The following is a 27,116-nucleotide window of genomic DNA, read 5'->3' on the forward strand; positions in this document are numbered from 1 at the left end:
ATGAGAAAATAGATCTTTTAAGCAGGCCAGGCATTAAACTGATGTGATTTATATGGGCTAAGTATAGTGCTTTACATTCTGTCGGTCTTCCAGGAGTGGTGGGTGGACATTATTCCCATAGTCCTTTAGGGAATGCTTAGTATAGACCACTGTTCCCCCTTCATAAGGTTTTCTGGAGGACAGGACATCTTGCTAGTGCACACCTCTCCCCCCCCCATGGCATAAGGACTCTGGAATGGAAAACAGTTAACGCATATCTCCATTTCTGAGCCTTCACATTAGTTTTTCCTGTAAATCTTTCCAAATCTCTTAATCACCTCAACTGGATCCTTTTCTCCGTTGTTTCACAGGAAGGAACCTGCAAAGAACAGACCCAAGTGGTGGTACTTGGATCACTTTCCAGTATCCTCCAGCAGCACTAAATGCTCTGACCACTACATGTTGGAGCTACAATAATGATTGCTCTGAACGGTTTAACATAGGGAATACTGTGCAGTGTCCAGATCCAGTTCCCCTCTCACTTACGTGGGGACAAACCAGGAGAAGCCCCGCTGAATATAATGGCGTAATACTGGGGTAATTCCAACAGAAGAGAGAGGGGAAGCAGGTCCATCTCTGAATGTCCTCTACTGGCCCACTTCTTTTCCCAGGTGACAGATGATTAATGAAATTCACAGAGACTGAAAGTTCATCAAGAAGGAAGCTCTTTCCTGGGTCTGATAATTGGCTGCCTCACTCACTAAGCTGGGGGCCGGGGAGAAATGGTCATTCATTTTTTATCAGCAAAATATCCATTGCAAAAATCTTGATGTCTATTCCCCATGTCAGGCAATCTACAGCACGTCATATATTTTGGTCTAATAAGACGCTACAGTATTCAGCTTTATCTCCTATTTCCTCATTAGAAGATACCAGGTGATCACCCTTTCTTTGTTAGGCACTGAGCTAAAAATGATGGCTCTCAGGTGGTTTTGGTTTTGAAAGCTATGCACTTTATTGGTGAGACACTCAACAGCTGCTGAATAGACCTCAAAAGCTTTTTCCTCATTTCTGAGACTTTTCAGAGGATCTGTCAGTGCTTGCATTGTTTCTTCTGCAAGGTCAAGGCAAGTAAGTGGCAGCTTTATGAGTGTATTGTAGAGATATGCCAGCTGTTTCTCGTGCCCTGTCCTCCCCAGTTCTATTAATTAAGAGGCAAAAATCACAGAGGCTCATTTTAGCCCCACATTCTTTCCTACTTACAAGAAATTGGGATGATTTAGTACAGACTGCAGGACAGGAAGCCTACGGCTCCTGCACATTTGGCCACGCAGGTATCCGCAAGGAATATGGGCTTTGGGTCTGAACGATGCACACTGCTGTTGTAATTGGTTTCCGCGTGGTAAAAGTCCGTATCTTTATTCCATCCAGGCACTCTAAATAGCTTGTAAATGACAGGTCCTGCCTTTCAACTCCGGCAGTTCCCAGAGATGTTGTCACAGATTTAATTTTTGCTGTAGCCTCAAGCGAAGCAATAATCATGTTGCCTTTTTCTGTAGCTAGGGTACTGGCTCCTTTGCCAGCTGCTCCTAATTCCATTCCACTGTTTTGAGCTGTTTGATGTTTTCTGAAGCGCCCCAGAATATTTCAGGGGAAGATTTACGTATGTAACATTTTTTGGATTGCCAGCATGTAAGTGACCCCATCTGGAAGGTAGCGGGGGGAAATGTAGGTATATTGGAACTAGTGAGGTGCATTCGGGCCGGTGGGTGCAACATTGCTCATGAAAAGACATTGGAGTGGGTGGGGGTGTATTTTTCTGTGCTTTTCATAGGTGCAAAAATCAGCTGGGTTTGTGTGCTGCGCTGAGCACAGACGTGTAATCTGCTGCACGTGACAGAGATGGGCTAGCCACGGCGCATGGGTGTTTCTGGAGAGTGATGATAGTGTATGAAATACCATCTTCCCTCACAGCTTTCTCAAGCCTGCTCCATTCAAGTCGATGGCAGATCTCTGACTGGCTTCAGTGGGTGCAGGACGAGGCCCTAACTATTCAAGCAGAAATAATTTGTATGGGATTTTCAACTTGCTTAGGTGCCTTTGGAAATCCCACCCCATGGCTGCTACAAACAGTAATGGTAATTAATGCTAACGTGCCAGAATCTCAGTGGTGCTTTCTGCGTGACCTGTGTCACCACTGAGATTGCGGCTCATAGAGCAATACAAATACACAAATTCATCTGGTTATGATAACACTGATCATAAAGATGAAGCCAGATCGTTGAAGGTCACATAGGCCTGCTATAAAGCAATTCACTGAAGATGAAATCTTGTGGCATGCATCAATAGATGGAAATAAGATTAAGAACAAGGCTCCTGATAGTAACTCATAATTTGCTTGGACAGGAGACAGAGCTTTCTTGGGGGCTGGAATGAACTCTCAAAGGATGTGGGAACCACCACAAACCCCTCTCCTTGTATTTCCGTAGAAGGTACATTTTGACCTGCCTTCACTCAGGCCTGGTCTACACTATGGGAGGAGATCGATCTAGGATACGCAACTTCAGCTATGCGAAGAATGTAGCTGAAGTTGATGTACTTAGATCTACTTACCACAGAGTCCACACTATGCGATGTTGACTGGAGATGCTCTCCCGTCGAGGGGAGAGCAATCGGCGGTCGAAGACCCGCTAAATTGACCACTGATTAATCAATCGCAGTGTGTCAAACGTCCGGTAAGTGTAGACCCGGCCTAAGAAAAACTCACAGCACAGCACACAGAGATCAGCTATTTTCAAAAAATCTACACACAATTTTCCCCTTGGGGAGAGGAAGAGAGACAGAAGGAAAAACCAGAATTAAAGATGCTAATCATGTCACTTAACAGAAGGCACTTAGGTACATTGGTAGAATAGAAACCAGACAAAATATGCCTGGCTGCGAAGATCATGTCGGTGGTGCCTCGTGATGGTCTGAAGCCACACTGGGACTCTGGCAGTACTTCCTCTGCAAGAGGGAGCAGACGATTCAGTAAGATTCTAGCAAGAATCTTCCCAGCGATGGAGAGAAGGACAATGCCTTGATAGTTGCCACAGTCGGCCTGTCTCCCTTTTTGAAAATGGTGACGATGTTAGCATTACGTAAGTCAGCAGGAATTTCTTCAGTGCACCAGATTTTGAGGAGCAGCAAGTGAAACTCGTTAGAAAGCTTATGCTCCAATACGTCTGTTAGTCTCTAAGGTGCCACAGGACTCTTTGGCTAGGTCCACACTGGGGCGGGGGATCGATGTAGGAAATGCAACTTCAGCTACGAGAATAGTGTAGCTGAAGTCGACGTTTCCTAGATCGAACTAAGTTTACTTACTGCGGGTCCACGCGGCGCAGGCAAGCTCCCCCATCGACAGCGCTTCCTCCTCTCGGTGAGCAAGAGTTCCGCAGTCGAAGGGGGAGCACTTCTGGGATCGATTTATCGCGTCCAGATGAGACGCGATAAATCGATCCCAGAAGATCAATCTCTACCCGCCGAATCAGGCAGGTAGTGTGGACCTAGCCTTTGTCGCTTTTTACAGATCCAGACTAACACGGCTACCCCTCTGATACTCGTTAGTCAGTGTTTCTCCCCCCACTTTCAGTACCTCAGCTGGTATGCCATCAGGACCTGGTGCTTTATTTTTCTTCATTTGTTTAATAGCTTTGCAGACCTCTTCAGGTGTTGGTGGGTTGGCAAGAGTTTCCCAGATTGGGTGCTGAGGGATGGAGTCGATGGTATCGTCAGTCACAGTTGTTTCTCGATTTAGAAGCTTTTGGTCACGTTCCTTCCAGCGCTCTTTGATGGATTTGTTATCTTTAGGAAGGATACTACCATCTTCGGATCTCAGAGGTATGAGGACCCCAGGAGCTGAATATGGCCTTTATCGATCTGACCAAAGCCCTCAACTCTGTCAACCGTGAGGCTCTGTTTAAAATCATGTCAAAGTTTGGCTGCCCAAGCAGATTCATCACCATTGTAAGACTTCTCCATGACCAGATGACTGCCTCCATCCTGTGCAGTGGCTCTATCTCTGAGCCCTTTGTCATCCGAACTGGTGTAAAACAAGGCTGTGTACAGGCACCCACCCTTTTCTCCATTTTCTTAGCAGCTATGAAAACATTAACCCAAGACTGTCTACCACAGGGCATTGGCATCCAATTTCAGACTGATGGCAACCTCTTCAACCTTTCTCATCTCCGTGCCAGAACTAAAGTAATATTGGCAACAATAACTGAACTCCAGTGCACAGATGACAGTGTTGTAGTTGCACGCTCAAAGGAGGATCTTCGAACAGCCCTTAATTGCTTCTCTGAAGTTTACAAAAGCCTAGGGCTAACTCTGAACATCATCAAAACAAAAGTTCTCCACCTGCCAGTCTCCAGTCAATTGTCAGACCCAGCAAGGAAGATCTATATCGACAAAGAAGAACTGGAAAATGTAGAATTTTTTGCCTATCTTGGCAGCCTTCTCTCACAGAGAGCAGACATAGACGTCGAGATTCAGCACAGAATTTGCTGGGCCAGCCTTGCCTTTGGCAGACTGTCTCACTGGGTGTTCAACAATCACAACATCAGAACACACACTAGACGTTTAGTATATAAAGCGGTGGTAATCCCAACTCTCCTCAATGGCTGAGAGACTTGGGTGACCTACAGAAAACACCTGGAACGCCAGCACCAGCACTTTCTTCGGAAGGTCCTCAACATAAAGCGGGAGGATCATCGCACTAATGTCAGTGTCCTCTCAGAGACCAATATCTTCAGTGTTGAGGTCCTGATTATCCAGCACCAGCTGAGGTAGAACAAGCACTGTGAGCACATGCCTGATGTACGCTTAACAAAACAACTGCTGTACGCCCAACTCACCAAAGGAGAAAGGAAACGGGGAGGCCAAAAGAAACGCTTTAAAGACACCTTCAAGATAAACATCATCAGATGTGGCATCGACAGCACACACTGGGAGACAGCAACCCAGGATAGGGATAACTGGTGACGACGCATCAGAGAGGGAATGTCCACTTCTGAGGAAAATCGCAGAAAAATGCCAGAAAAGAAAGGAAAGGCAACTGTCATGCAGCAATCGCAGCCCAACCCTGTCTTCCAACACCACCTGAAATGTCTGCCATCAAGCCTGTGCTCAAGAATCGGACTCCTCAGTCACTAAAGGACCCATGAAAAATAAAACCTGTGAAAGATCTTCCTCAACCTCGAGGGATCGCTGCTGCCGACGATAGAAATCAGAATAGAATAGAAAATATGGGAGGGTATTCTTGCATATGACATAATACTGTCTTCCCATCCCAGGACTTCAATTACTATTCTAACGGAAGACAGAGTTAACAGATTGATATAAGGCATAGGAGAAGCCATAAAGGCCTTTACGAGCCCTAGTACTCTTTGGAACAGTCAACTCTTTTACAAAGCCCTAATGTAAGCTTGCAGGAGAGTGTAATTGGAGCCACGTTTTTCCCAGTTGCATAATTAGGTTTGCATGATGAGACATGAACATTTTGTAAAATTGAAAAATTTACGGCTCATGTCCTCTGTGGCTGCAGACCAGTTTCAAAGGGTTGGTGCCTTTCGCAGGATCTTTGACAGTGGCTCACTCTCTCTACTGAATTGCACGACGCTTTGGGACAAATTCAACACTGATGTAAGCAAAACAGCTCATCAATGGTGCTTCAGTAAGAGTTGTGTCTGCTTACATCAGGGCTGAGTTAGCTCCAGTGTCTCTCTCTTATCCCAGGTCCACTCATTAATTTCAGTGGAGCACAAAGCGCTGCTTACACGGATCCTACTGCAGGATTAGGGCATAAAGCTAGAAGCCTTAATTATCTACACACGGTTCCTTTAACTGAATAATACATGAAGTGGAGTCCATATAACACATCATTCAATTAAAGGGACTGTAACAGAGAGAGATTAATAATAATAGAGGGATATATCTCCCGGCTGGCCTGGGAGCTCTGGAACCTGTTGTGGAGGAAAAGGAGATCTGGTCCTTCCTACTCTCCATGCTGCCGCCACGATCCTCACCAGGAAAAGCAGAATAAAGGAAAAAGAAGAAGAAAAATTATATGACGTGTACATTGTATACAGGGTACTGATTTTAGCTTTTAATCAGTAAACATGAATAAAACATCCTCATTACACAAAAAATGAAATCAGTGTTCATCCAATAAACACTAGAAACACATTGGAAATGGTTACTTGTATCTAAGACAGTGGTTTTCACCTTTTTTCATTTTCGGACCCCCTAAAAATTTTCAAATAGAGGTGCGGGCCCCCGTGGAAATCTTAGACCAGGTCTACACTACCCCCCTAATTCGAACTAAGGTACGCAACTTCAGCTACGTGAATAACGTAGCTGAAGTTCGAAGTACCTTAGTTCGAACTTACGCGGTATTCCTCTCGCCGAGCTGGAGTACCGCAGTCGACGGCGAGCACTTCCGGGTTCGACTTATCTCGTCCAGACTAGACGCGATAAGTCGAACCCAGAAGTTCGATCGCTCGCCGCCGAACTACTGGGTAAGTGTAGCCAAGGCCTTAGACATATGCATCTAGCTAGAAAGAAGGTAGATAGGTACTTTTTATGGTGTGAATTTAACAAAGGTGCTGAGAATTGTTTGGGGGTGGAAATTAGTCATGTATTGGGCTATTTTTCCCTTTGATCCACAATGATGAAAACTGCTTTGGCAAGAAATAATGTAGGAATATTTAGGAACTGATCAAAGGCTGTATAAAGGTATTCCATAGGCTCCTTCACTATTTGCATCTTATAACCAGACTTGGTTAATCTTTGTTATAGTTGTGATTTCATTCAGGTTTTGAAGCAATGGTTAGTAGTCTGTGACTCCTATCTTTGCAGCTCTTAACAATGAAATTCTTAACATTGTATATTTTGTTTTAAAGGATGTACTACATATTTTTTGATGTGTACCTACTAATCTCACATAGCATATTTTACTATAATGAAGATACGGTTAATAACTTTCAGATTGTGAAGGCAGCTTGTACAACAGAAACATGATTCATTATGTTTTGCTGGGACTCTTAACTTGACCGTCCATAGAGATGGTTTATATTGAGACTTCAAGTGCTCTCTCTTTTGAAGTCACTTAAAAACAGTGGATTCGTTTCTGTGAAGACTCTGCAAAGCATTGAAGCAAATGGGGCTGTGTATGGGGGAGGGGGCAGATTTTGATCCAGTATGAAGGGCAGAATGAATCTCTTCTTTCTTTCTGATGCAGATGACCTGGCTTGAAGAGATGAGGTGTGTATCTGTGTTGGGAAAAACTGTAGCCCTGCTTTCAACTCGTATCTCCAAGCCCAGTTATCCATCTAGGGCTTGATCCAAACCAGTTTGTCAATGACTGTCCTTCCAATGACTTCAATGGGCATTGGATCAAGGCCCTTAGTCTTTATTTGTTATTGTGTTTTCATTTTCCCCTTTGCGGACAGTTCTTGCAAACTGAGCACATCCTTTTAGGCAGACAGTAGCGTTATTGAGTATGACGACTCTGCTATAATCAGAGGGCCCAATTCAGTATCACCTCATGCCAAGAACACTCACCGGCATTGTCACGCACAGGGCAGCCTCAGCGGTGGTGTCTACACTGCATCTGGGAACAAGCAACTGAGTCCACTGACCCGTGCTAGCGGAGTTCTCTCACTGGCACGCTAAGAAGAGCAGTGTAGATGGTGCTTGGACATTGGAACTCGGACTGGACCGTAGGCTCTTAAGCTGGGGGAATGTGGGGAGACTTGTTGTACCTAGAGGCTCTTAGTCAGGGCCGGCTCCAGCATTTCTGCCTCTCCAAGCAAAAAAAAAAAAAAAAAAAAAAGCCGTGATTGCGATCGGCGGCGGCAATTGGAAAAAAAAAAAAAAAGCTGTGATGGGCAGCGGCAGGTCCTTCGCTCCTAGAGGGAGTGAGGGACCTGCTGCCCCCGAATTGCCGCAGGTGCCGCCCCTCTCCCTTGGCCGCCCCAAGCACCTGCTTGTTAAGCTGGTGCCTGGAGCCGGCCCTGCTCTTAGTGAGGATGCGCAAAGCAGAAGACATAGGAGAAATATCAAAATAATCTGCCTGAAGTGGGTGGAGCTATCTGACAGTCAGACAAGGGAGGGGTTGTGGCTGTTCCTCTGGGGATTCCTATGCTGGGCAGGCAGAGAAAACATCCGAGTGTGACCTTGGACAGCCTTTCTGTGTCTGTTTCCCCTCCCGCTCTGGGGGTCTGGTGTAAGACTTGATATAATCGCCTCAGCCCTGTATGTGCAGGGCCATTGAGGGCTGCCAGCTTTGTCACGGGACTAGGGGCCTGGGGGGGAGGGGTGGGGCTACAAAACCAAGATGTGCTCTACAGTGTTGCTCCCTTGTCCCTTATTAAACAGAAACACAGACCTTTTGTCTAGCTCTTTGCTGCTTTTACAACTGTTGTTAGTGCAGATTGTGTCAGGAGGCAGGGCTGGTCTACACACAGGTTTTGTACCAGTCTATCATATTTATTTGTGTGTGTGTGTGTGTGTGCGGGCGCTTTTGTAGCCAAAATAGTTATACCTATGCAACCCCTAGTGTGAATGCGGTTATACTGGTGTAAATGTACCAGCATGTCACTATAGCTTATTCCCCCTCCTGTGTGGGACTAACTATGCCACCATAGCATCTTATACCAGTATAGCTGCAGCCACACTAGTGGAGTTGTACTGGTTTAACTATACTGGTTTAACTAACACGGTACCACTTTTGTGTCTAGACAGGCTCTGAGTAAAAGACACATTAAGGTCTTATGGATGGCGGGGAGGACTTGCTTTGCCCAAATGGACCAATGTTCTTGATAGCTCTTTATTTTCTCATCCTGTTGACACTGACAGTTGGGATCACTAGATCCTAAATGCTAGATAGGCAGTGTGGTGCAATGCTTGATTTGGAACCCAGGAAACCTGGATTCTGTTCCCAACTCTGCCCCCAACCTGCTGTCTGACCTTGGACAACCAATCTGTGGCTCTAGTTCCCCTCCCACTCTTTGTCTGTTTCTGTTGTAATCTCCTTGGTGCAGGGACTGTCTGTCATTATCATAGACTCATAGAAATGTCAGGCAAGAAGGGACTTCGAGAGGCCATCAAATGCAGCCCACTGCACTGACGCAGGACCAAGTAAACCTAGACCATCCCTGATGGGGGTTTGTCCAACCTGTTCTTAAAAATCTCCAATGATGGAGTCCACACCCTCCCTGGGAAGCCTGTTTCAGAGTTTCACTACATTATAATTAGAAAGCTTTCCCCTAATATCTAACCTAAATCTCCCATGCTGCAGACTAAGCCCATTACTTCTTGTCCTGCTTTCAGTGGCTATGGAGAACAATTGATCACCGTGCTTGCTGCACCAGCCTGCACATTTTATGTGTGTTTAGAGTGCCTTGTGCTGTCTCGGTTGGGGCCTCTACATGCCACCATAATACAAATCATCTTGCAGTCTTCTTCACTTCTTAGCATGAGGAAATTCAAGCAGCTGTTACCAACAGCTTAAGTATTAATGAAACTACAGTGAGCTTTAACCACCTTATTTTCAAAAGGCAGGGTGTTCGGAAGCTATTTAACACTGGGATTCTTCTTCTGCCTGTTTTGTTCAGGTCCTATTAGCAGTATTTTAGTGAATCGTTTTGGCAGCCGACCAGTGGTTATATTTGGAGGCCTGCTGTGTGGAATTGGGATGATTTCGGCGGCGTTCTGCACGAGCATTTTACAGCTTTACATCTGCGTTGGAGTCGTTTCAGGTAACAAACAGGCTTTCCTTTTGTTCTATCTCTTGTGATATCTTTTCTAAGGCAAGCCCCTGTCCTCCTGCGGATACTTAAGCATGTGCATAACTTTACGCATCTGAGTAGTCCCACAACCAGGGCTACTCACCCAAGTAAAGTTGCTTAAATGTTTGCATGGCATGGGCCTACACTTCTTCATAACTGTGTTTTCAGCTTACTTTGTGTGAGTCTAACATGCGGCAGGCTCTTTGCAGATGGGCGCTGCTCCGGGACAATAATGGAGATGGTTATTAGTGCCCTCAACTCCTGCTGAAATCAATGGATCACGTGGCAGCTTGCATGATCAGATAGCCCTAGCTGTTAAAATTTTTCTCTCTCTGAAGATGGCGATTAGTACAAAAATAGTGGAGCTACGAGAGTTCAGGTTTTGTTGATCCTCATTTTGGTGAGAGGGGTTCTTCATATAAAAATAATAAAAACTAGAGTTGATTGGAAAGCAAGAAATTTTTCCTTTAAAATTTTCCTAAAATTTAGTTCCCTTTTTTCATTGAAAAGTTGGAATTCTAATAACCCTTTAAGCCAAGAAGTTTTCCTTTCCTGGAGTTCAACGGCTGGCTCGGTTCTGCATGGCTAAAGTCAGCAGGGATTTTGCTGTTGACTTCAGTGAGGGTTGGGTACAGCCCTCCGTCTGCCCGTCTGTGTGTGGGGACAGTAGTATCCACATATTATTGGGCTGGTACATCACAATTCAAAGCACCCGTGGGCAGAGTTCACCAGGAGGAAGAAGTCAGGTTGTGTGTGCTAGAGCAAGAATCCTGGGAGGCAGGAAGAGTCCAGGATTATAGGAAAGGTTTGCCGAGAGGCACTCTGTAGTGAGGCGGCCTGGTTCCCAGCAGCCCCGGAGGGGGATGAGCCCCTACGGACGCCAAAGTGGGCGGAGCCAGTGGAGCCTGCGCCCGCCCCCCAGAGGTCAGGGCGCAGGACAGGAAGTACAAAAGCCCAACCCCAGAGCTCACTAGGGGCCCGGCCGCCAGAGAAGTCAGCCGCCTGTGGCCTAGCTCCTGGTTGGGAGACTCCTGCAGCTTGTGGCCGACCCGAGGACTGGCCAGACCCCGGAGAAGCTGGTAAACCTGCCTGTGGCAAGTTACCCAGAGGAGCTGCCAAGCCCACCGCTCGCCGAGTACCCAGAGGAGCCCATTGTGCTTGACTCCTTGGAAGACTCTGTCCAGACGCAGGTACCTCTAGAGGGGGAGGTAGGAAGTAGCCCGGGGGCAGCTGACCCTTGTCTGGCTGCAGCACACCCAGAGCCCATGTCAGTGTGTTGCGGTCAGGATCCCCACTGATGCAGCAGCAGGCTGCCTGCCGCTGCTAGGGCCCCGGCCTGGGACGCAGTGGAGTGGGTGGGCCTGCGTCCCCCCTGCCACCCAACGTGCGGATAGCCATCTCCCCCTCTCCCAGGTCCTTCGGAACCAGGACCTGGGCCTCCTAAACTTATTTGTCTGCTCAGCCCCTGCCTGAGGGCCTGAGCTCCTGACTGTTTGCTGCCCTGCCCTGACCCAGGACCTGGACCTGTTATTGAACTGTTTGCTCAGCCCCTGCCTGAGGGCCTGAGCTACTGACTGTTTGCTGCCCTGCCCTGACCCAGGACCTGGACCTGTTATTGAACTGTTCGCTCAGCCCCTGCCTGAGGGCCTGAGCGCCTGAGCTCCTGACTGTTTGCCACCCAGCCAGGCTAATTCCCCGACTCAGCGGACCTAAGTAGTGAGACGGCCTGGTTCCCAGCCACCCCGGAGGGGGACGAGCCCCGGCCGAACCCCTACACGCTCCTACTTATTTCCCTGGCTCAGATGAATTGCTTCCCTACAATTCCCCCTTCTCCTTGGTTGGTACCATGAGTGCTCCTCGGTGTTCCTGTTACATTTCACTTTAGCCACTTGGAAGAGCTACAGAGAAACAGCCCTGCCTGGGTTCTCCAACTGCCTCTGGGGAGAAGTAAGTGTGGCAGGGAGGAAGCAACCAAGTCCAGCTACAGGCATCCTCTGTGTTTTCTGAATCCTCCTCCTCTCATCCTCCCCTCTCCCCCCTCAGAAAAATAATCCACCGATTGCTGGTGAAATCTGTTCCCTCTCCAGTTTATACAGCTTCTTTCTGTTAAACCCTCAGAGTGAGCCAAACCCAGCAGTTCATAGTTAGGTTAAGGCTGGCTCTGCACTAGAGCCAATGGCATTTTCTAGCTTGAATGCCTAAAATTAGACTCTGAAATTCATAACTAGGCACCAGGGGTGGGGGCGTTGAAAATCAGGCCACTTCTCTAGGTGCCTAATTTTCAGCATCCATTTGATCGTTTTAGAATAGATGTTTATAATGCTGCCTCCAGTGCAACTAGGACATCTGTTTGAAAGCATGACACGTTACGCTAAAATACTGACTTTACAGCATCTGAGATGTGGAATTAATATACTCCGTGTCACTGTGGCTGCACCAGATAGCCTGACGTCTGATAATGAACTCCAGGGACTAAACTTGTAAGATTAATAACACAGTTTACTGGCAAGGGGAAAAACATTAATTGGGACAGAAAACTTGTGACCATGTTCCCCTGCGCCCAGACCGTCTCATTAAATCTGGTTGTGAAATGTTACTTCATGCACCTAAGTAGCTTGTTGTTTTTTTTTATTTCTTACGCTGCTCTGATTGTGCCACCACATTTAGGTGACACCCTGTTGTCACGGACTGAGCAGCAATTCACACCGCTTCTTGGAAGGAGATTCCAGAAACAAAAATAACCTGCAATTCTTAACCTTGTGTGCTAGTCAAAGGAGCAATGGATCCAGCTATATACCATTGCTGAACACTTGATTGCAACATTCCCTTACAAACAAATGCCCTCTAAGAAATCATAGAATTGCATGGTTGGAAGAGACCCCAGGAGGTCATCTAGTCAAACCCCCTGCTCAAAGCAAGGCTAATCCCCAGACAGATTTTTGCCCCAGATCCCTAAATGGCCCCCTCAAGGATTGAACTCACAACCCAGAGTTTAGCAGGCCAATGCTCAAACCACTGAGCTATCTCTCCCCCCATTAACATAATAGTTAATGTAAAACACAAATCCTTTGTTATAGACTATATAAGCATTTCACACTATCAACCGTGAATAGAAGTGCACCAGTATGGATCAGTGCGTGCCTTGGAGTAAATACTGAGCTGCAGTAAATTGCCACAATGGATCAGACCACAGGAAGGTACTAGACTCCTCCCCATAATGGACAATTATGGAATAAGCTGCCCCTCGGGGAAGCGTCTCCTTCAAACTATAATTATTTATTATTTGTATTGGGCTAACACACAAAGGCCCCAATCAGAATCATGTCCCTGTTGGTCTAGGTGCTGTACAAACACCCAAGACGCTGCAGGTCCAGATTTTTGCACCCAAAGATGTTGCTAAGTAACTAGTGTGCAAAGGGCCTAACTCCCAATGGGCCTACATGCTTTTAAAAATCCCACTAGGTCCTGCCCCAAAGAATTTACCACAGGAATTGAGTCTCTTGGAAGAGGTTTACATTACTGTATTGGAAAGGCAAAATGACACAGTTGCAAGTTGCCTCACAAGATCCATCTATCCAAAGAAAATAAGGGCGTGGTGTTATCTGATAGTGCAAGCGCAGAACTCACCCCCCCCCCCACTTATTTGTTGTATAACTGTGCTGGTATAACTGGTAAAACTCCCCCAAGTGCACAAGGCCTTAGACACACCTATAATTTCCTGGGTCTGCTGCTGGTGTGCTCAGGAGTGAATGAGAATCCTCTCAGGATTGAAGAAAATGCTTTCAATGCTCCTAATTACCTTGATGCTCCTAGTTATATTTGAAATGTTTTTTCACCTAGTTTGGTCAGATCTGACGTGGGAGCATTTAAGGGTAATTATAAAGCCAGCCTCCTGATCACATGACTGTGGGAAAGTAACTACCTGAGAGATACATATACAGCAATTTACAGTGAACTACACTTCTACAAGGCTCCTGCTTAGTCTGACAAGGAGACGCACGTTGACTGGGAAGAGCATCCCTGCGTACTTCCAAGGCACAGAGTTAAAACGAGAACCCCACCAGCAAGAGATCTCTGCTCGCCTCCCTTGCCTTTGGCATGCTAATAGCATCTCTTCAGAGGTAGAAGTTAGAAACATGAATGTATCAATTCACACTGTCTAGATAGACACACCGTTCTCAATGGCTCTCTCAATTGAGGTATGTCTTTTTTCTATTCATATCAGGGGTGGCCAAACTTACTGACCCTCCAAGCTGCATACCACAATCTTCAGAAGTTTGAGAGACAGAGAGCACCTGCCGGGGCTCGGGGCTTCCACCCTGTGGCAAAGTGATGGGGCTAGGGGCTTCTGCCCTGCAGGGTCAGGGAGTCTCGAGACGTGAGCTCTGCTCCTGCTGAAGCCCCGAGCCCTGGAAGGTGCCTCCTGCGGGGCTGAAGCCCTGAGACTCCCCTCCCTGCTAGCAAAAGCTCCTAGTCCCACCACTTCCTCACAGGGCAGAAGCCCTGACCTGCCCCAAACAATCTGGTAGGCAGAGAATGATGGGTGTGGAGGGGCTCCGAGAGCCCGCACTTTAACTGTAAAAGAACCGCATGCAACTCATGAGCCACAGTTTAGACACACCTCATTTATATGTAGATCAGATGCAAATTCATGTAGTCATTGAGTCAGGGAAGGGAGCACTACACTGTGGGAGCTGCCATCTTTTGGATGATGTATGCAGTGTTGTTGTAGCCGTGTCTGTGCCAGGATATTAGAGAAACCATATTACCTCGTCCACCTTATCTTTTGAATGAGACATAAAACCAAATACCTGACCACCCATGGTCATTAAATATTCCCTAGCACTTATAATAAGGTGAGTGGTGGCTGCCCCGTTTTTCTGGCCAATGCCAATTCAGATACATACATTCTGCCTAACTCTAATTGCCTTTGCAGTTTCAGTAGGGCGAGGTTGTAATCTTCTCTTCTTTTCCAAAACAGTTTTGCAATTGTGCTGTGTTCCACCCCAGAGGCTGCAGTCTTTCAGGTTGTGTGATGTCATCCCAGTATCTCTGCTACAAACTCATGGGGTAGTTTTGATCATTGGTTAACGCGGTCAGAGAAAGCTGGCAGGAAAACGGAAACAATTCACAAACATTGTCAAAAATGTTTATTTCTGTTTTTTGTCAAACTACTGTTTTTGTGGAAATTTTATGGCCAGCCCTTATTTACACGGCACTTTGAGATCCTCTGAGGCAAGACCCCCATAGAAATGCAAATATTGGTTTATTAATTATTATTATTCCTGGCATTGAGAGAGCTCTTCCCCTCTCAGGAGCCAGCCCTTGTTCTTGTTGACGTCAATGGGAGTTTTGCTTGAGTAAAGACTAAGGGCCTGGGGTACTTAAGTGCCTAACTCCTATTGATTTCAACAAGAGGGTTTGAGGATTTGGGCCTAAGGGACTGATCCAAAACCCATGGAAATCAGTGGAAAGACATTGATTTTAATGGCCGTTGAATCAGACACTGAGGAGATGTCAGAAGATCGCAGCATGCTGCGTATTGGGTTTTTTTTGAAAATCTGGCTCTGGATGTGGGTGCTGGGTGCTTGAAAATCTGGCCCTGTGCTCTTTGGAAAATCACATCTCCTCTGAGGCCATTGAAATTGAGTCCATTAGGTTATGTCTATGTTATAATCACAGGGTGTGATTGCAGCTTGAACCAACCTACTACTCCAGCTAGCTCTAATCTTGCTAGCTCGGGTCCTGGAACAACGAAGCCGCGGCAGTATGAGCTGCAGCCCTGGCTGTACAAACCCACCCAGAGCCCTGAGTATTAGTCGTAGGCTAGCCTGTGCTGAAACACATGCTGCCAGGACCTGTGCTAATGAGATTAGAGCTTGGTTGGGTATATTGTCTTGAGCTGCACTCACAGGGTGTGATTACAGTACAGACATACATAGCCTTACTGATATGTAACAGAGAACAGTAGTTATTGAGCAAGGCATCTTATAAAACCATTTTATGCACTAATTCTCATAATAATTGGAAGATATTTAATGGGGTGAAAGGATGGTTTCCATCTTGCTCAAATTACTTCTCTTCATCTCGAACCTCCTCTTTTAGGTCATGAGGATACAGCCTCTCTAATTTATTTGGAACAAAATGCCATCTGCTGGGATCAATTTAAGGTCTGGGATCCCTCTTGCTGTGATAGCAAATGAGAAGAAAACGGATATAAATATTTTAGAATAAAATTAGCAAAAAGATTAAAGTAATTAGAACATCCAGTCAGTAAGTTTGAAACTGTCGGATCCTAATGAGCAGGAACAGAATGAGGTTATATTAAATTCATTTGCATCGCTTGTAAATTAATGGTCAGATAATACAGGATTGTGATTGATTTGGTTAAATGGATAGTTGGCTTCTTACCTAATTTTTATTCTCCTCAAAGTGACTCTTTTGGCCAATGCATATTGTAGATTCCTATGAAAGACAGTCCATTAAAATTATCTGACTCATCTGAGAGAGGCTGGAAAAGTTTAAACTGCAGTTACTTCCTTAACCCAACATTTGTGCAGGTCTCTATAATCACTGGGTTATCTCAGCTATTGCTGAGAGCCAGAAGAAGAACTATGTACCCTGTAAGTCTCACTTATGCTTTTTTTTGGAGAACTTAGGTCAGATTTTTAAAGGTATCGAGGTGCCTAACTCCGTGCAAGATGGATTCCTAAATACTTTGAAAAATCTGGCCTTTAGTGCTAGAGGCCTTGAGCTATCCTTCTGCATAGTGGGGAATTTCACCGATTGTGTATAGTGTGCAATCTATACCAACTCAGCATCTGTCCCACCACATTTATGGAGTACCTAGATCCATCAGGTCAAATTAGGTATGAATCACAGTCCTTATGTCTGAATTTCCTACCAAGGATATAGCCCTGAGGTTATTTTAACATGTATTTGTTTTGTAATTTCTTTTGAATTTTCAAAACATTAGGTTAATTTTAAAATTTAAAATTTAAAATGGAAGCTTGACAGTTGGAAAGCAGTTGTTTAACACCATTGGGTTATCATAGCATATGTGGAATTTGAGTTGCACAACACCGTTGGAATTCTGTGTAGCTAATATTACTTATTAACGATAGTTTTCCTTCATTAATTTGAAGGACCTTGACATTCCTGCATTTTGTTCTGTAAAGTGATATGCTTAATCAGGTACTGCACAATTAAACAAACTAATTATATAAATTAACGAACTGGAAAAAATCAGCATGGCGCTGTTTTCAAGATTCACATTTTCCAATTCAAGGATGAAATTTCAATTTTGTTTTACAGGGGATCATTCTTAGGCTAAGGGCTAGGGTGGAAAATGTGTGTTATATTTCTAAATATAACTTTAAGACCAATATACATTACCTACATAATTTTATTTTGTAAGAGAAAGCAGCACACAGATGCTTAAAAAGATCTTTTAAGTAGAACAGATTCCTTACTGGTATCCTAAAGAACCCAAGAATGCTCTGACTGTCCAACACTCAACATTTAACATCTGTTGGGGTAGAAAACAGATTCCAGCTCATGCAATAGGAGAGCTAATGGTCAGTTAGGTGGTTGAATTATTTATGGAGATTTATACTACTATTACTATTGCTATTTTGTTTAAATACAATAAAAAGGGTATTTTAATTTAAACATCTCTAGCTCTAGGGACCGTCTACATTAGTAGGAGCTGCAGTGGCTGTCACTTTTGCTATTACAATGTACTTGTGCTCTGGACCTCTCAGGCCTTTTCATCTCTTGGCTAAGTTCCTCACATCAGCACATTAACTAACAGTGGAAGGGATGGGTGCTACTGCACTTGATTCCTGGGTCTGCTTGCCCTTCTGAAGTGGGCAGGGACGCCGCAGCCCTCCAGTGGTTGGGATGTGAGTCCTAATCAAGCATGTGAGCATGTTGCCCTCTAGTGGTTAAATACCAAATGCTATGTATGGCATAATGCTGACATCACCATATTTATTCATTTATTTATTGGGCAATGTCTAGGCATTGATCTAAGCCCATCTAGGAGTATATTATCAAGTAGCCTGGATGTAGCAAAAGCTTCGATGACCAGGGAGAGACCTGCATGTGAGTGGAAAGAGTTGATTCATCTGGTCAAGTTTTCATAAGGTTGCCTGTCACCTTGGTATCTGAGCATAGACTCATAGGACTGGAAGGAACCTTGAGAGGTCATCTAGTCCAGTCCCCTGCACTCGTGGCAGAACTAATTATCTAGACCATTCCTGACAGGTGTTTGTCTAACCCTACTCTTAAAAATCTCCAATGATGGAGATTCCACAATCTCTCTAGGCAATTTATTCCAGTGCTTAACCACCATGACAGTTAGGAAGTTTTTCTTATGTCCAACCTAAACCTCCCTTGCTACAATTTAAGCCCATTGCTTCTTGTCCTATCCTCAGAGGTTAAGAAAAACATTGTTACATCCTTGTAACAACCTTTTACATTCTTGAAAACTGTTATGTCCCTTCTCAGTCTTCTCTTTTCCAGACTAATCAAACCCATTTGGCCTCTCAGTGAAAAAAGCAAGTCCCCATAAGCACCCCCAGTAGTTCTTCTATTCAGGAATGATCACGGCCACTTGAAAGCTGCTCTACAGCTCTGAGCCAGAGACCACACCATCTTCCCCAACACTTGATGGTCAGTGGTCTCCAGGACTTCTGATGGAGCTACTGTGGTTACTAAATACCATTCTCTGTTGCTCATTGCCAGAATGAAGAGAGCTGAAGAGGCACCAGGTATAAATTGGACAGCGCCAGGGGCCTTGCAAAGTTACAGCAGCGTCTCCAGGTTACTCTATGGGCCACAGCGCCGTCTGGAATCTCCTCAGCACTGCCCGCTGCCCTGACTTCTTATTAGTTATATTATCATAAGCACCTAGGAGCCTAGTCATGGCTCCACTGTGCTAGGTGCTGTTCAAACACAGAACAAAAACATGGTCTCTGCCTCACTTGAGCCTTCTGCCCCCAGCATGCCCTCTTTGTCAAGGCTTGTAAAGGGGTCCTTGGAAGCAGTTTTAGGGCTGTCTTCCTCAGGTCCTGCGTTGGGTGAAGCCTTCCCCTGGTCAGAGCTGGGGATTTTAGGGCCACTTCATGCCAGTCCAGCCCTTGCACCGGGTATAAAGGGGGCCAGAGTGTCAGTGAGGATCTCACCCTTGATTTAGACAGAGCCATATTCCGAATGGAGGAATTGGCAGTATAATTTACACCTTTTGTCATTGTTTTTCTCTCTCCATTACAGGATTTGGCCTTGCTCTTAACCTTCAGCCTTCGGTGATAATCATCGGGAAATACTTTTTGAAAAGGAGACCAATCGCCAACGGCCTTGCCATGGCTGGCAGCCCCGTAATGCTTTCTACCCTTGCTCCTTTGAACCAGTTCCTTTTTGACAATTTTGGCTGGAGGGGCAGTTTCTTTATTCTTGGGGCAATTTTACTGAACTGCTGTGTGGCTGGTGCTCTCTTCAGGCCCATTGGAATGGCAGCTGACCCTGTTCGGAAACCAACCATCAAGCAAGCTGAAAAGACTGTAAAAGAGCAGACCAATAAAAGCTCAGTTGAAATGCTCTCTCCCAAAACTGTCAGTTCGTTGAGCGGAACCGAAGACGAGGAGGACAAAGACTGCTGTGAGAAGTTTAATAAGTACCTTGATTTTTCCCTTTTTAAGCACAGAGGTTTCCTGATTTACCTGATTGGAAACGTGCTCATGTTTCTGGGATTTTTTGCCCCTATTGTTTTTTTGGCCCCTTACGCAAAGCACCTTGGCATTGATGAATACTCATCAGCCTTCCTCCTTTCTATCCTTGCAATAGTTGATATGATCGCCAGACCCACCACTGGAATTATTGCCAACAGTAAATGGGTGAGGCCAAAGATCCAGTATTTTTTCAGCTTTTCAATTGCTTTTAATGGTGCCTGCCATCTCCTGTGCCCCTTAGCCACAGGCTACACGGGTCTAGTCATATACTCCGTCTTTTTTGGCTTGGCCTTTGGTATGGTTTGTGCCATGCTCTTTGAAACCCTCATGGACCTCGTGGGAGCTGCGCGATTCACAAGTGCTGTTGGCCTTGTCACCATAGTGGAGTGTTGCACGATACTTCTTGGACCACCTATTGGAGGTGAGCATGTTTCTATACTATAACTCTAGTGACATGTCAGCTTTTGATCTAATTCCTAGATTGATACTGAGATAAATACAGGTTGCAGAGGGGTGCGTCTAACTTCATCTTCTCCATTTCAATCCCACTTTGTTTTGGGTTTTTTTGCAAGTAATTATGTGTAGAGTAATAAAGGTAATAGATTTGTCCTCCATGATTTCTCTTAGTGAGGATTTAGCAACATTAAAAACAAAAGATCATCTCTCGTGTATTTGTTCCTTGGACCTGAACCTGCATATGTCCCATATGTAAAAATTCCCATTGAAGCCAACAGTTGTGTGTGTGACATGGATGCTGGAGGCTTTTAGGCCTCATCCGTCAAACATGTAGGTGTGTAAGTGGCTTTACGCAATGCGACTACTCATATATGTAAACTTATTCACATGCATAAGTGTTAACAGGCTAGGGTCTCTATCTTGCAGAGCACTGAGGTGGCATTAAGGCCACCATCCAGCACATGGTTAATTTTAAACATGATAATAATTCCATTGAAATCCCTTTGCTGAATCGAGTCCCCTGGATCTTAGCTGATGTTTTTTATTTGTCTGCAAGGACACAATAGATCCAAATAGCCACAGATGTGTATGCTTTTAATTTCTATGCAGCTGTACATTCTGGCCTTAAACTCGGCACGCTTCCATTTATAGATTTTCATTCTCTCAGCTTGGCCAATAGCATTCCAGCTGTAAAGACTGTAATGAAGAAAACGGGCTGTTTTTTTAAAGGAAAAATCATTTATTTTGAATAGATTTGAGAATTTTTGCTTCCCCTTCTTACAGTTTTTTAAAAATATATAATATATTCCTAAAATATTTGACAAAATAGAAAATAAATATGAACACGATCTGGGTGCCTTTATTCTTTTCTCATATGTCACATGAAAAACTTCAGTTTGTGTGTTAGCTTAGACTGCAAGCAGTTCAGAGCAGGGACCTATGTTATTGTAAAGTGCCTAGCATACTGCTAAGAGCTAGATATATGGGGCAGAATTGTCAGCTCTGACCAGCTTTGTCACAGGGTTTCCTCAGACGCCGCTTTCCCTCTGTTATCAAGCGCCATATTACAATTTATTGCACTACAAGATGATGATACAAAAACAACCTGTAACAACCCGGGATCAATACTACAGGAAAGTTATGCAGCATCTCTGTGAATGTGATAGCACTCTTGGAAAGGGAGCTAAGCTGTGGGTCTACCTCCCAGTGAAATAATGGGAATTAAGCACCTAAATATCATTGAGGATGAGGGCCCTAGATGTTAGCTAGTATTCAGAGTAAGAGTCCTAAATCGTTCACAGCTCTAAGTGCCACTCTAGGGTGACCAGACAGCAAATGTGAAAAATCGGGACACAGGATGGGGGTAATATCGGGACATCTGGTCACCCTAAAGTGCTACTCTGATAAAGGATTGATAATTTAATATGACATCAAACAAAAACGAGGCCATTTGCTGTCAGTAGAAGGGCATCTGGGGACCTCTTTTATGATTATCACCCTCCCTTTCACCTACACCCTGAGAACCCAGTCTCCAATAGTCTGTCCTCTCATTGCACCTTCAGTACCTTTTGGCTTTGAAAGAACCAAAAAGTCCCACTTCTGCACAGCTTGCAAGTTGGTTGCAGTCACTGTGTGTGCTCCATCTGGTAAAGGAAACAGAGCGGCACTCCCCTTTATCAGCTCTCACCGGCCCCAGCCCAGTACTTGAACACACCTGTAACGAAACACGGGAGCGGTACTACTGACCGCAGCCTACTTTATAACCTCTAGCTTTAAGTTCATTCTCCTCAAGGCTCCCTACTAACAATACGTGTTCAAACCTGCAGCAATGCCCAGAGTCATTTGGCAGGCAGTAGAAGGATTCTCCAGTGAATAAAATTACCTTATATTGGGTCATTATGTAGCATGTACTGTAAAGTCCTTTCCCATCAAGGAGCAAACAATATCTACATAATATAATTATTTAACACACTTTTCACCTCTCTGGGCCTTTCATCAAACCTCATGTGGCCATGAGTTAAACGAGTTTGTATGTGACACCCAGCTGCCGTTTATTCTGCACATATCGGTGGAATCGCAGAGGGTGGTGCAGGCGCGGAGGAGCGGCTTGCCCCGCACCCGTATGCTGGGTAGGGTAACTGTCTGCTGCTAGGACTGTTAATCTGTCACCTTTACGTGCGCTGAATGGCCGTCAACTTTTAACTAGGCTTGGTGTTCTGCAGGTATTTGTATATAACCCTGTTAAACTGGGATAGCAGCTCACAACACAACTTTACGTGATAGTAAAGCCCAGGAACTCACAAGGGAAAGGTAGAGTTAATATGGTTTTGAATTTCGTAAGATAAAAAACTAAGAGCTGCCTAAGCTTCGTTCTCTCACATTTTACAGAGCAATTTAATTCTTCCTTTCACTGTGTGGCAGAAGCAGATGCAGCCTCTTCTTTTCACACAGTCATTATATAGTTCATAGCAAATTGAAGGTTTTAAGGTGACTGTTTTCTAAGTTCTGTAATTTTTACGCAAGAGATTAAGCTAATTGCCAAAGACTGCTAATGAGGCCAAAACAGTGCTGTGTAATAGTTAGTGATATTAGTTTTGGAGTATTTTTTTCATCATTTTAATAAGCAACAAATTTATTGGTTCTTTGGCATTTAATAACCCACTACAGGGTTCTGCTTTAATGAACTAAGCAAATTGTTCCCTGTGTGTTTTATGGCTTTTCTTATTCTCAAAGGAAAGAGGCGAGACTATCCTACTGTTGAATTTTCCAATACTCTACTCATTAAAACCCTCATTGAAACCTATTTAACAGACTTCCAGATCATCCTGATTACCAAGAAGGAAGAATTGCTGTAATTAGTCTTTGGTTGATGTTTCATGAGTAACATCCATAAGACAATATATTGAAAGCTGTGTACCAGGATATCTATAGAAGAAAGCAGATTGGTGACCAAAATCAGTTGAAATAATAATTTCTGCAATCAGTAAATACGTTTAGTGGCCAAAAAATACCTAGCTAGTGTAAGCATACTTTGGGATAATTAATCATCAGACTTTCAACAGATTAGTTGTCACTCAGGAAGTAATTAAAGGTTCCCCTTCTCAAAGAGAAAAAATGGTTTCAAAAAGTCAGAGCTTATATACAGCCTGTTAATTGCAAAAAAGAACTAAAAAGGCTATGCTTGAGGTCAATCTTATTTTAATTAGGATTTGGGATGTTAAATTCAGTCCATATTGCTCCAATACACGGGCATTAATACTCAGCCTCACAGTCTCAACAAGGTTTGCATTATGTTACATTTGACATAATGGAGAACATTGACAGGTCAATTAAACCAAATCTTTTCAATGTTTCCATAATTCCATTGCCAAGGCATTAACCTTTGAGATGAAACTGTCACATTTTTCCTGCTACTGAAAATAGCTGTAGGCAGCGTTGTTGTAGCTGTGTTGCTCCCAGGATACTAGAGACGCAAAGTGGGTGAGGTAATAGCTTTTATTGAACCAGCTTCTGTTGGTGAAAGAGACAAGTTTTCGAACTTATACAGGTGACCCGAAGAAGAGCACTGTGTAAGCTTGAAAACTTGTCTCTCTCACCAATAAAAGCTATTACCTCACACACTTTGCTTCTCTAATGGAAAATGGTTAACATTGACAGCACCCTCTTTGCTTTCCCTGCAACTAATGTTTCAAGTTCTATGGAAAGCCCTTTCGTTTCTAGTTCACCGGTTCAAGCCCAGGCAAGGCTGGTAATGACGGAACGTCATTGCCACTTGATTGCTGTTTAGTGAATCTGTCCCATTTCTTAATGGCCAGGTGTCCCATCAGACAGGCCACTTTTACACTTATCTACAGCCCCAACAGCGAGGCTGGGGACTGACTCAGCGAGGTGGATCTTATTCAGGCCGTGCTTGATCCAGAGCCCATTGAAATCAATGGAAAGACTCCCATTGACTTCAGTGGCTTTTGGATCAGGTGATTCTTGCAGTTGAAGGCAGAGGCATGACGGCAAGGTGATGGAGAGAAGCTGGTACTTTGCACAAGCCCTAAATTCACTCAACAGCACAAAAACATCTCTTAATAAAGAATTCTAATATTTTATTCTATAGTTCTATTTTTCATGTGCATAAGAAATCTGGAAACTACAGTACAAGGCCTCCATCACTCAAAGACTTAAGCACCTGGTTAACGTTACGCAGTATGAATAGTTTCATTGACTTCAATATGATACTCACAGGACGTGAAGTTAAGCATATACTAAGCCTTTGCAGGATCAGAGCCTAAGTTATTAGAAAGTACAGAAAATATCCTATTCTGCGCTCCAATCACAATAGCAGCCGTGGTGTTCAGAAACGGAAGCCGCCATAGATATTTTGATTTTTGCTTTCACGTCTAAACTACGTTTCTGTTTTGCAATTCACAGGAACGCTTATAGATACTTTTGGAGATTACAAATACATGTTCATTAAATGTGGAGCTGTGATGGTCTTAGCAGGAACATTCCTGTTCATCATGAATTACTACAATTATCGTATGCTGGCGAAAGAGGAGAGGGAAAAAAAAGCGACAGAAGAGACAATGAAGGACAACAAACATATAAGGACAGAAACAGAGGACGGAAATATCTGGGCCAAAGAAAAGATGCAGGATGGTCCGGAGGTGGAACCTTTGACAGACGAAAAAGAGGGACTAAAAAAAGAAGTGAATGGCAAAAGTGAAGTCTAAGCTTGTTTTAACAGGTTGATTGGGAAATTGCTTTTTGTGTTTCTTAAATTGACTGTAACAATGACATGACTTTAGATGTCTACTTCTGCATTGATACTGCTCTATTTCTACACTTTGCTTTGTCTAGGAAAAGCCTAAAGAAAAGAAAAAAAAGTCTAGCGTCTTACGAAGTGCTGGCACATACAGTGCAATACCTGTTCCTATATTGTTGGAGGGCTGCATCATTTTTCTTTAGCTATTTCCTGTGGCCAATAGGGATCTTAAAAGCATCTAACCCCCATTCTGCTCTTAGGCCTGCTCCAATGTCTATGAAAGGCTAGGAGCTAGAAGTGTGATTTCCCTGCTTGCGTACGCAGACTTGGGCTGGCTCTCATTGAGCTAGCATGAGTCTAAGTAGCCGTGTAGCTGTGGTAGCACGGGGAGCAGCAGCAGAGGCCGGGGTAAGCTGAACGGAGTACGCACCCACCATTTCAGGCAGGTTTGTAATCAACATGGCTCAGCCATAACTCCACTGCCCCCACCCAGGCTGACGCGGCTACACAGCTATTAATGCTCGTGCTAACCCAATGACAGCTAGCGGAAGGATATGTACACGAGCGAGGGAATCACACCGCTCGCTCGTAGTGTAGATGTAGCCAAAGTCAATGCAAAACCTTCCACTGGCTGCAATGTGCTTTGAATTAGCTGATATTAGAGAGGAATCTTCCACTGCTATGGAACCATTTAAGTACTGTCATTATGGGCCTGATCAGTGTCCAGGGAAACCAACAGCAAGGCTCCCGTTGACATCAGTGTGTATTGGATCAGGGCTCAAGGACCTATCGGGAAGGCTTAAATGCCACCCTCATTTAGCCGCTGCACTTTTACTAATGCACCTTCATCACAGGGAAAAGTAACTAGGCTTAATACCAATCACCTTCATTTTGAAGCCATGCTTGGTTTAAAGATTCAGCTTAAATTAAAGCCTTGGCTTCTAACGACAGTATGCACCGGTACGTGGTTGTGTGTGATAGGCCACGTGGTCTTGTGGACTGAGCACAGGATCTGGAGCCAGGCAGTCACCAGCTCTAGTGGCAGCTTGACCAATGACTTGCTGTAGGGTCGTGGGGAAACGGCTCTGAGCCAGATCCACGGGTGCTATGAGCAGAGTAACTTAACAAAGGTGAAATTCACCCTGTGTAGAGGACCAGGGTGTGCCTGTGCACCACTTAAGCCTTCAAGAAAAGGGTGAAAGTTAATTCCATCGACGTCAATCAGCAGGGAAAACTAAGTGGGAACAACGGGAGTCCTGCAACGACTTACACACAGGGGCGTTGGGAGCCATGGAACCAAACTGAAAACCCTGTATATAGTGGAAACCACTTCAAGCCACAGGGTGTGGCAGCACCTATGCTTACACATATGCTTCGCTTTACTCCTGGCTAGTCCCGTTGACTTCAATGAGACGATTCACGTGAATAAAGATAAGCCCGTGGGTTTGCAGGATCAAGGCCACTGGCTTCCATAGAGTTTCACTCACCATCAACGGTTCTATGTATCTGTTTCCCCATCAATAAACTGCAGATAATAACAACAGGGAGTTGTGAGGGCTCATTAGTTAAACCTGTTAAGGTTTGTATAAACACCAGCACCCAGGTCCTGAGCGGTATTTAGGCACCTAACTCCTATTCCTTTCACTTGGCATTAGGGACCTAAACACCGTTGAGAACCTGGGCCTAAGTATTATTAATGACTTCCCAGCTCACTGCAAATATTGGAGAAAAATCATATTCCGTAGCTCTGTCATCTGAGCACAGTATTTAATTAAACCCAATGTACAGACTGAGTACACCTTAGCTGTGAACGATGGCTTTTTAAAAATGAATCTTTTCTGTGTATTCTGCTGCCCTTTAAACGTAGGTCAGATGTGTAGTTTCCTCCACAGGACTTGGGGATGTGCAGTGGGGTTGAAATGCTGTTTCCATTGAAGTCAGTGAGGCTAAGATTTCATCCTTAGACACCATCTTGTGTTTGTTGTGGACAGCACATCCCAGTAACACTGGATTTTTTTTTTAAATATTCTTTATCACAGTCATGTAAATATGAACAAAACTATTCCAAATTAATGGTGTTGATGGAGATGCCAGAACATTTCCTGACAGCACATGTCATTTGGAAGCTTTAAGCTATTCAATAAAGCTCTTTTAAAAAAAAACAATTGCAATTGATTCAATGTCTGTTTGTGAGGATAATGTGCTTTCCCTTTGTTAAGAGTCTGGTGATAGCATCACATACAGTGGTATCCATTCCAGCTACATATAAGTAAGACTAGAGATTGCCGCAAACAGAGGGGGAGAATAAGCCTCATCCTTTTCCACTCCAAAAGCCAGTGGAACTCAGGGTAACACCGAGGCGAA

The 27,116-nt window shown here is 44.5% G+C and overlaps 1 protein-coding gene across 4 annotated transcripts in view; it reads left to right on the top strand.

Annotated features, from left to right (window-relative positions):
- Window positions 1–26,913, top strand: part of LOC117880388 (monocarboxylate transporter 2-like) — a 50,080-nt gene extending 23,167 nt beyond the window's left edge. For 2 of the 4 annotated variants that reach the window (XM_034776524.1, XM_034776523.1), the window contains exons 3-5: window positions 9,636–9,779; window positions 19,086–19,961; window positions 24,419–24,720. In XM_034776524.1, the coding sequence (XP_034632415.1) occupies window positions 9,636–9,779; window positions 19,086–19,961; window positions 24,419–24,720 (1,322 nt within the window). Of the gene's footprint in view, window positions 1–9,635; window positions 9,780–19,085; window positions 19,962–24,418 lie in introns of all 4 variants that reach the window. The other 2 variants (XM_034776526.1, XM_034776527.1) reach the window with 1 other exon arrangement.
- The last annotated feature ends 203 nt before the right edge of the window (window positions 26,914–27,116 follow it).

The sequence above is a fragment of the Trachemys scripta genome, chromosome 7 (genome assembly GCF_013100865.1).
Source record: "Trachemys scripta elegans isolate TJP31775 chromosome 7, CAS_Tse_1.0, whole genome shotgun sequence".
Classification (NCBI taxonomy): Eukaryota; Metazoa; Chordata; order Testudines; family Emydidae; genus Trachemys; species Trachemys scripta.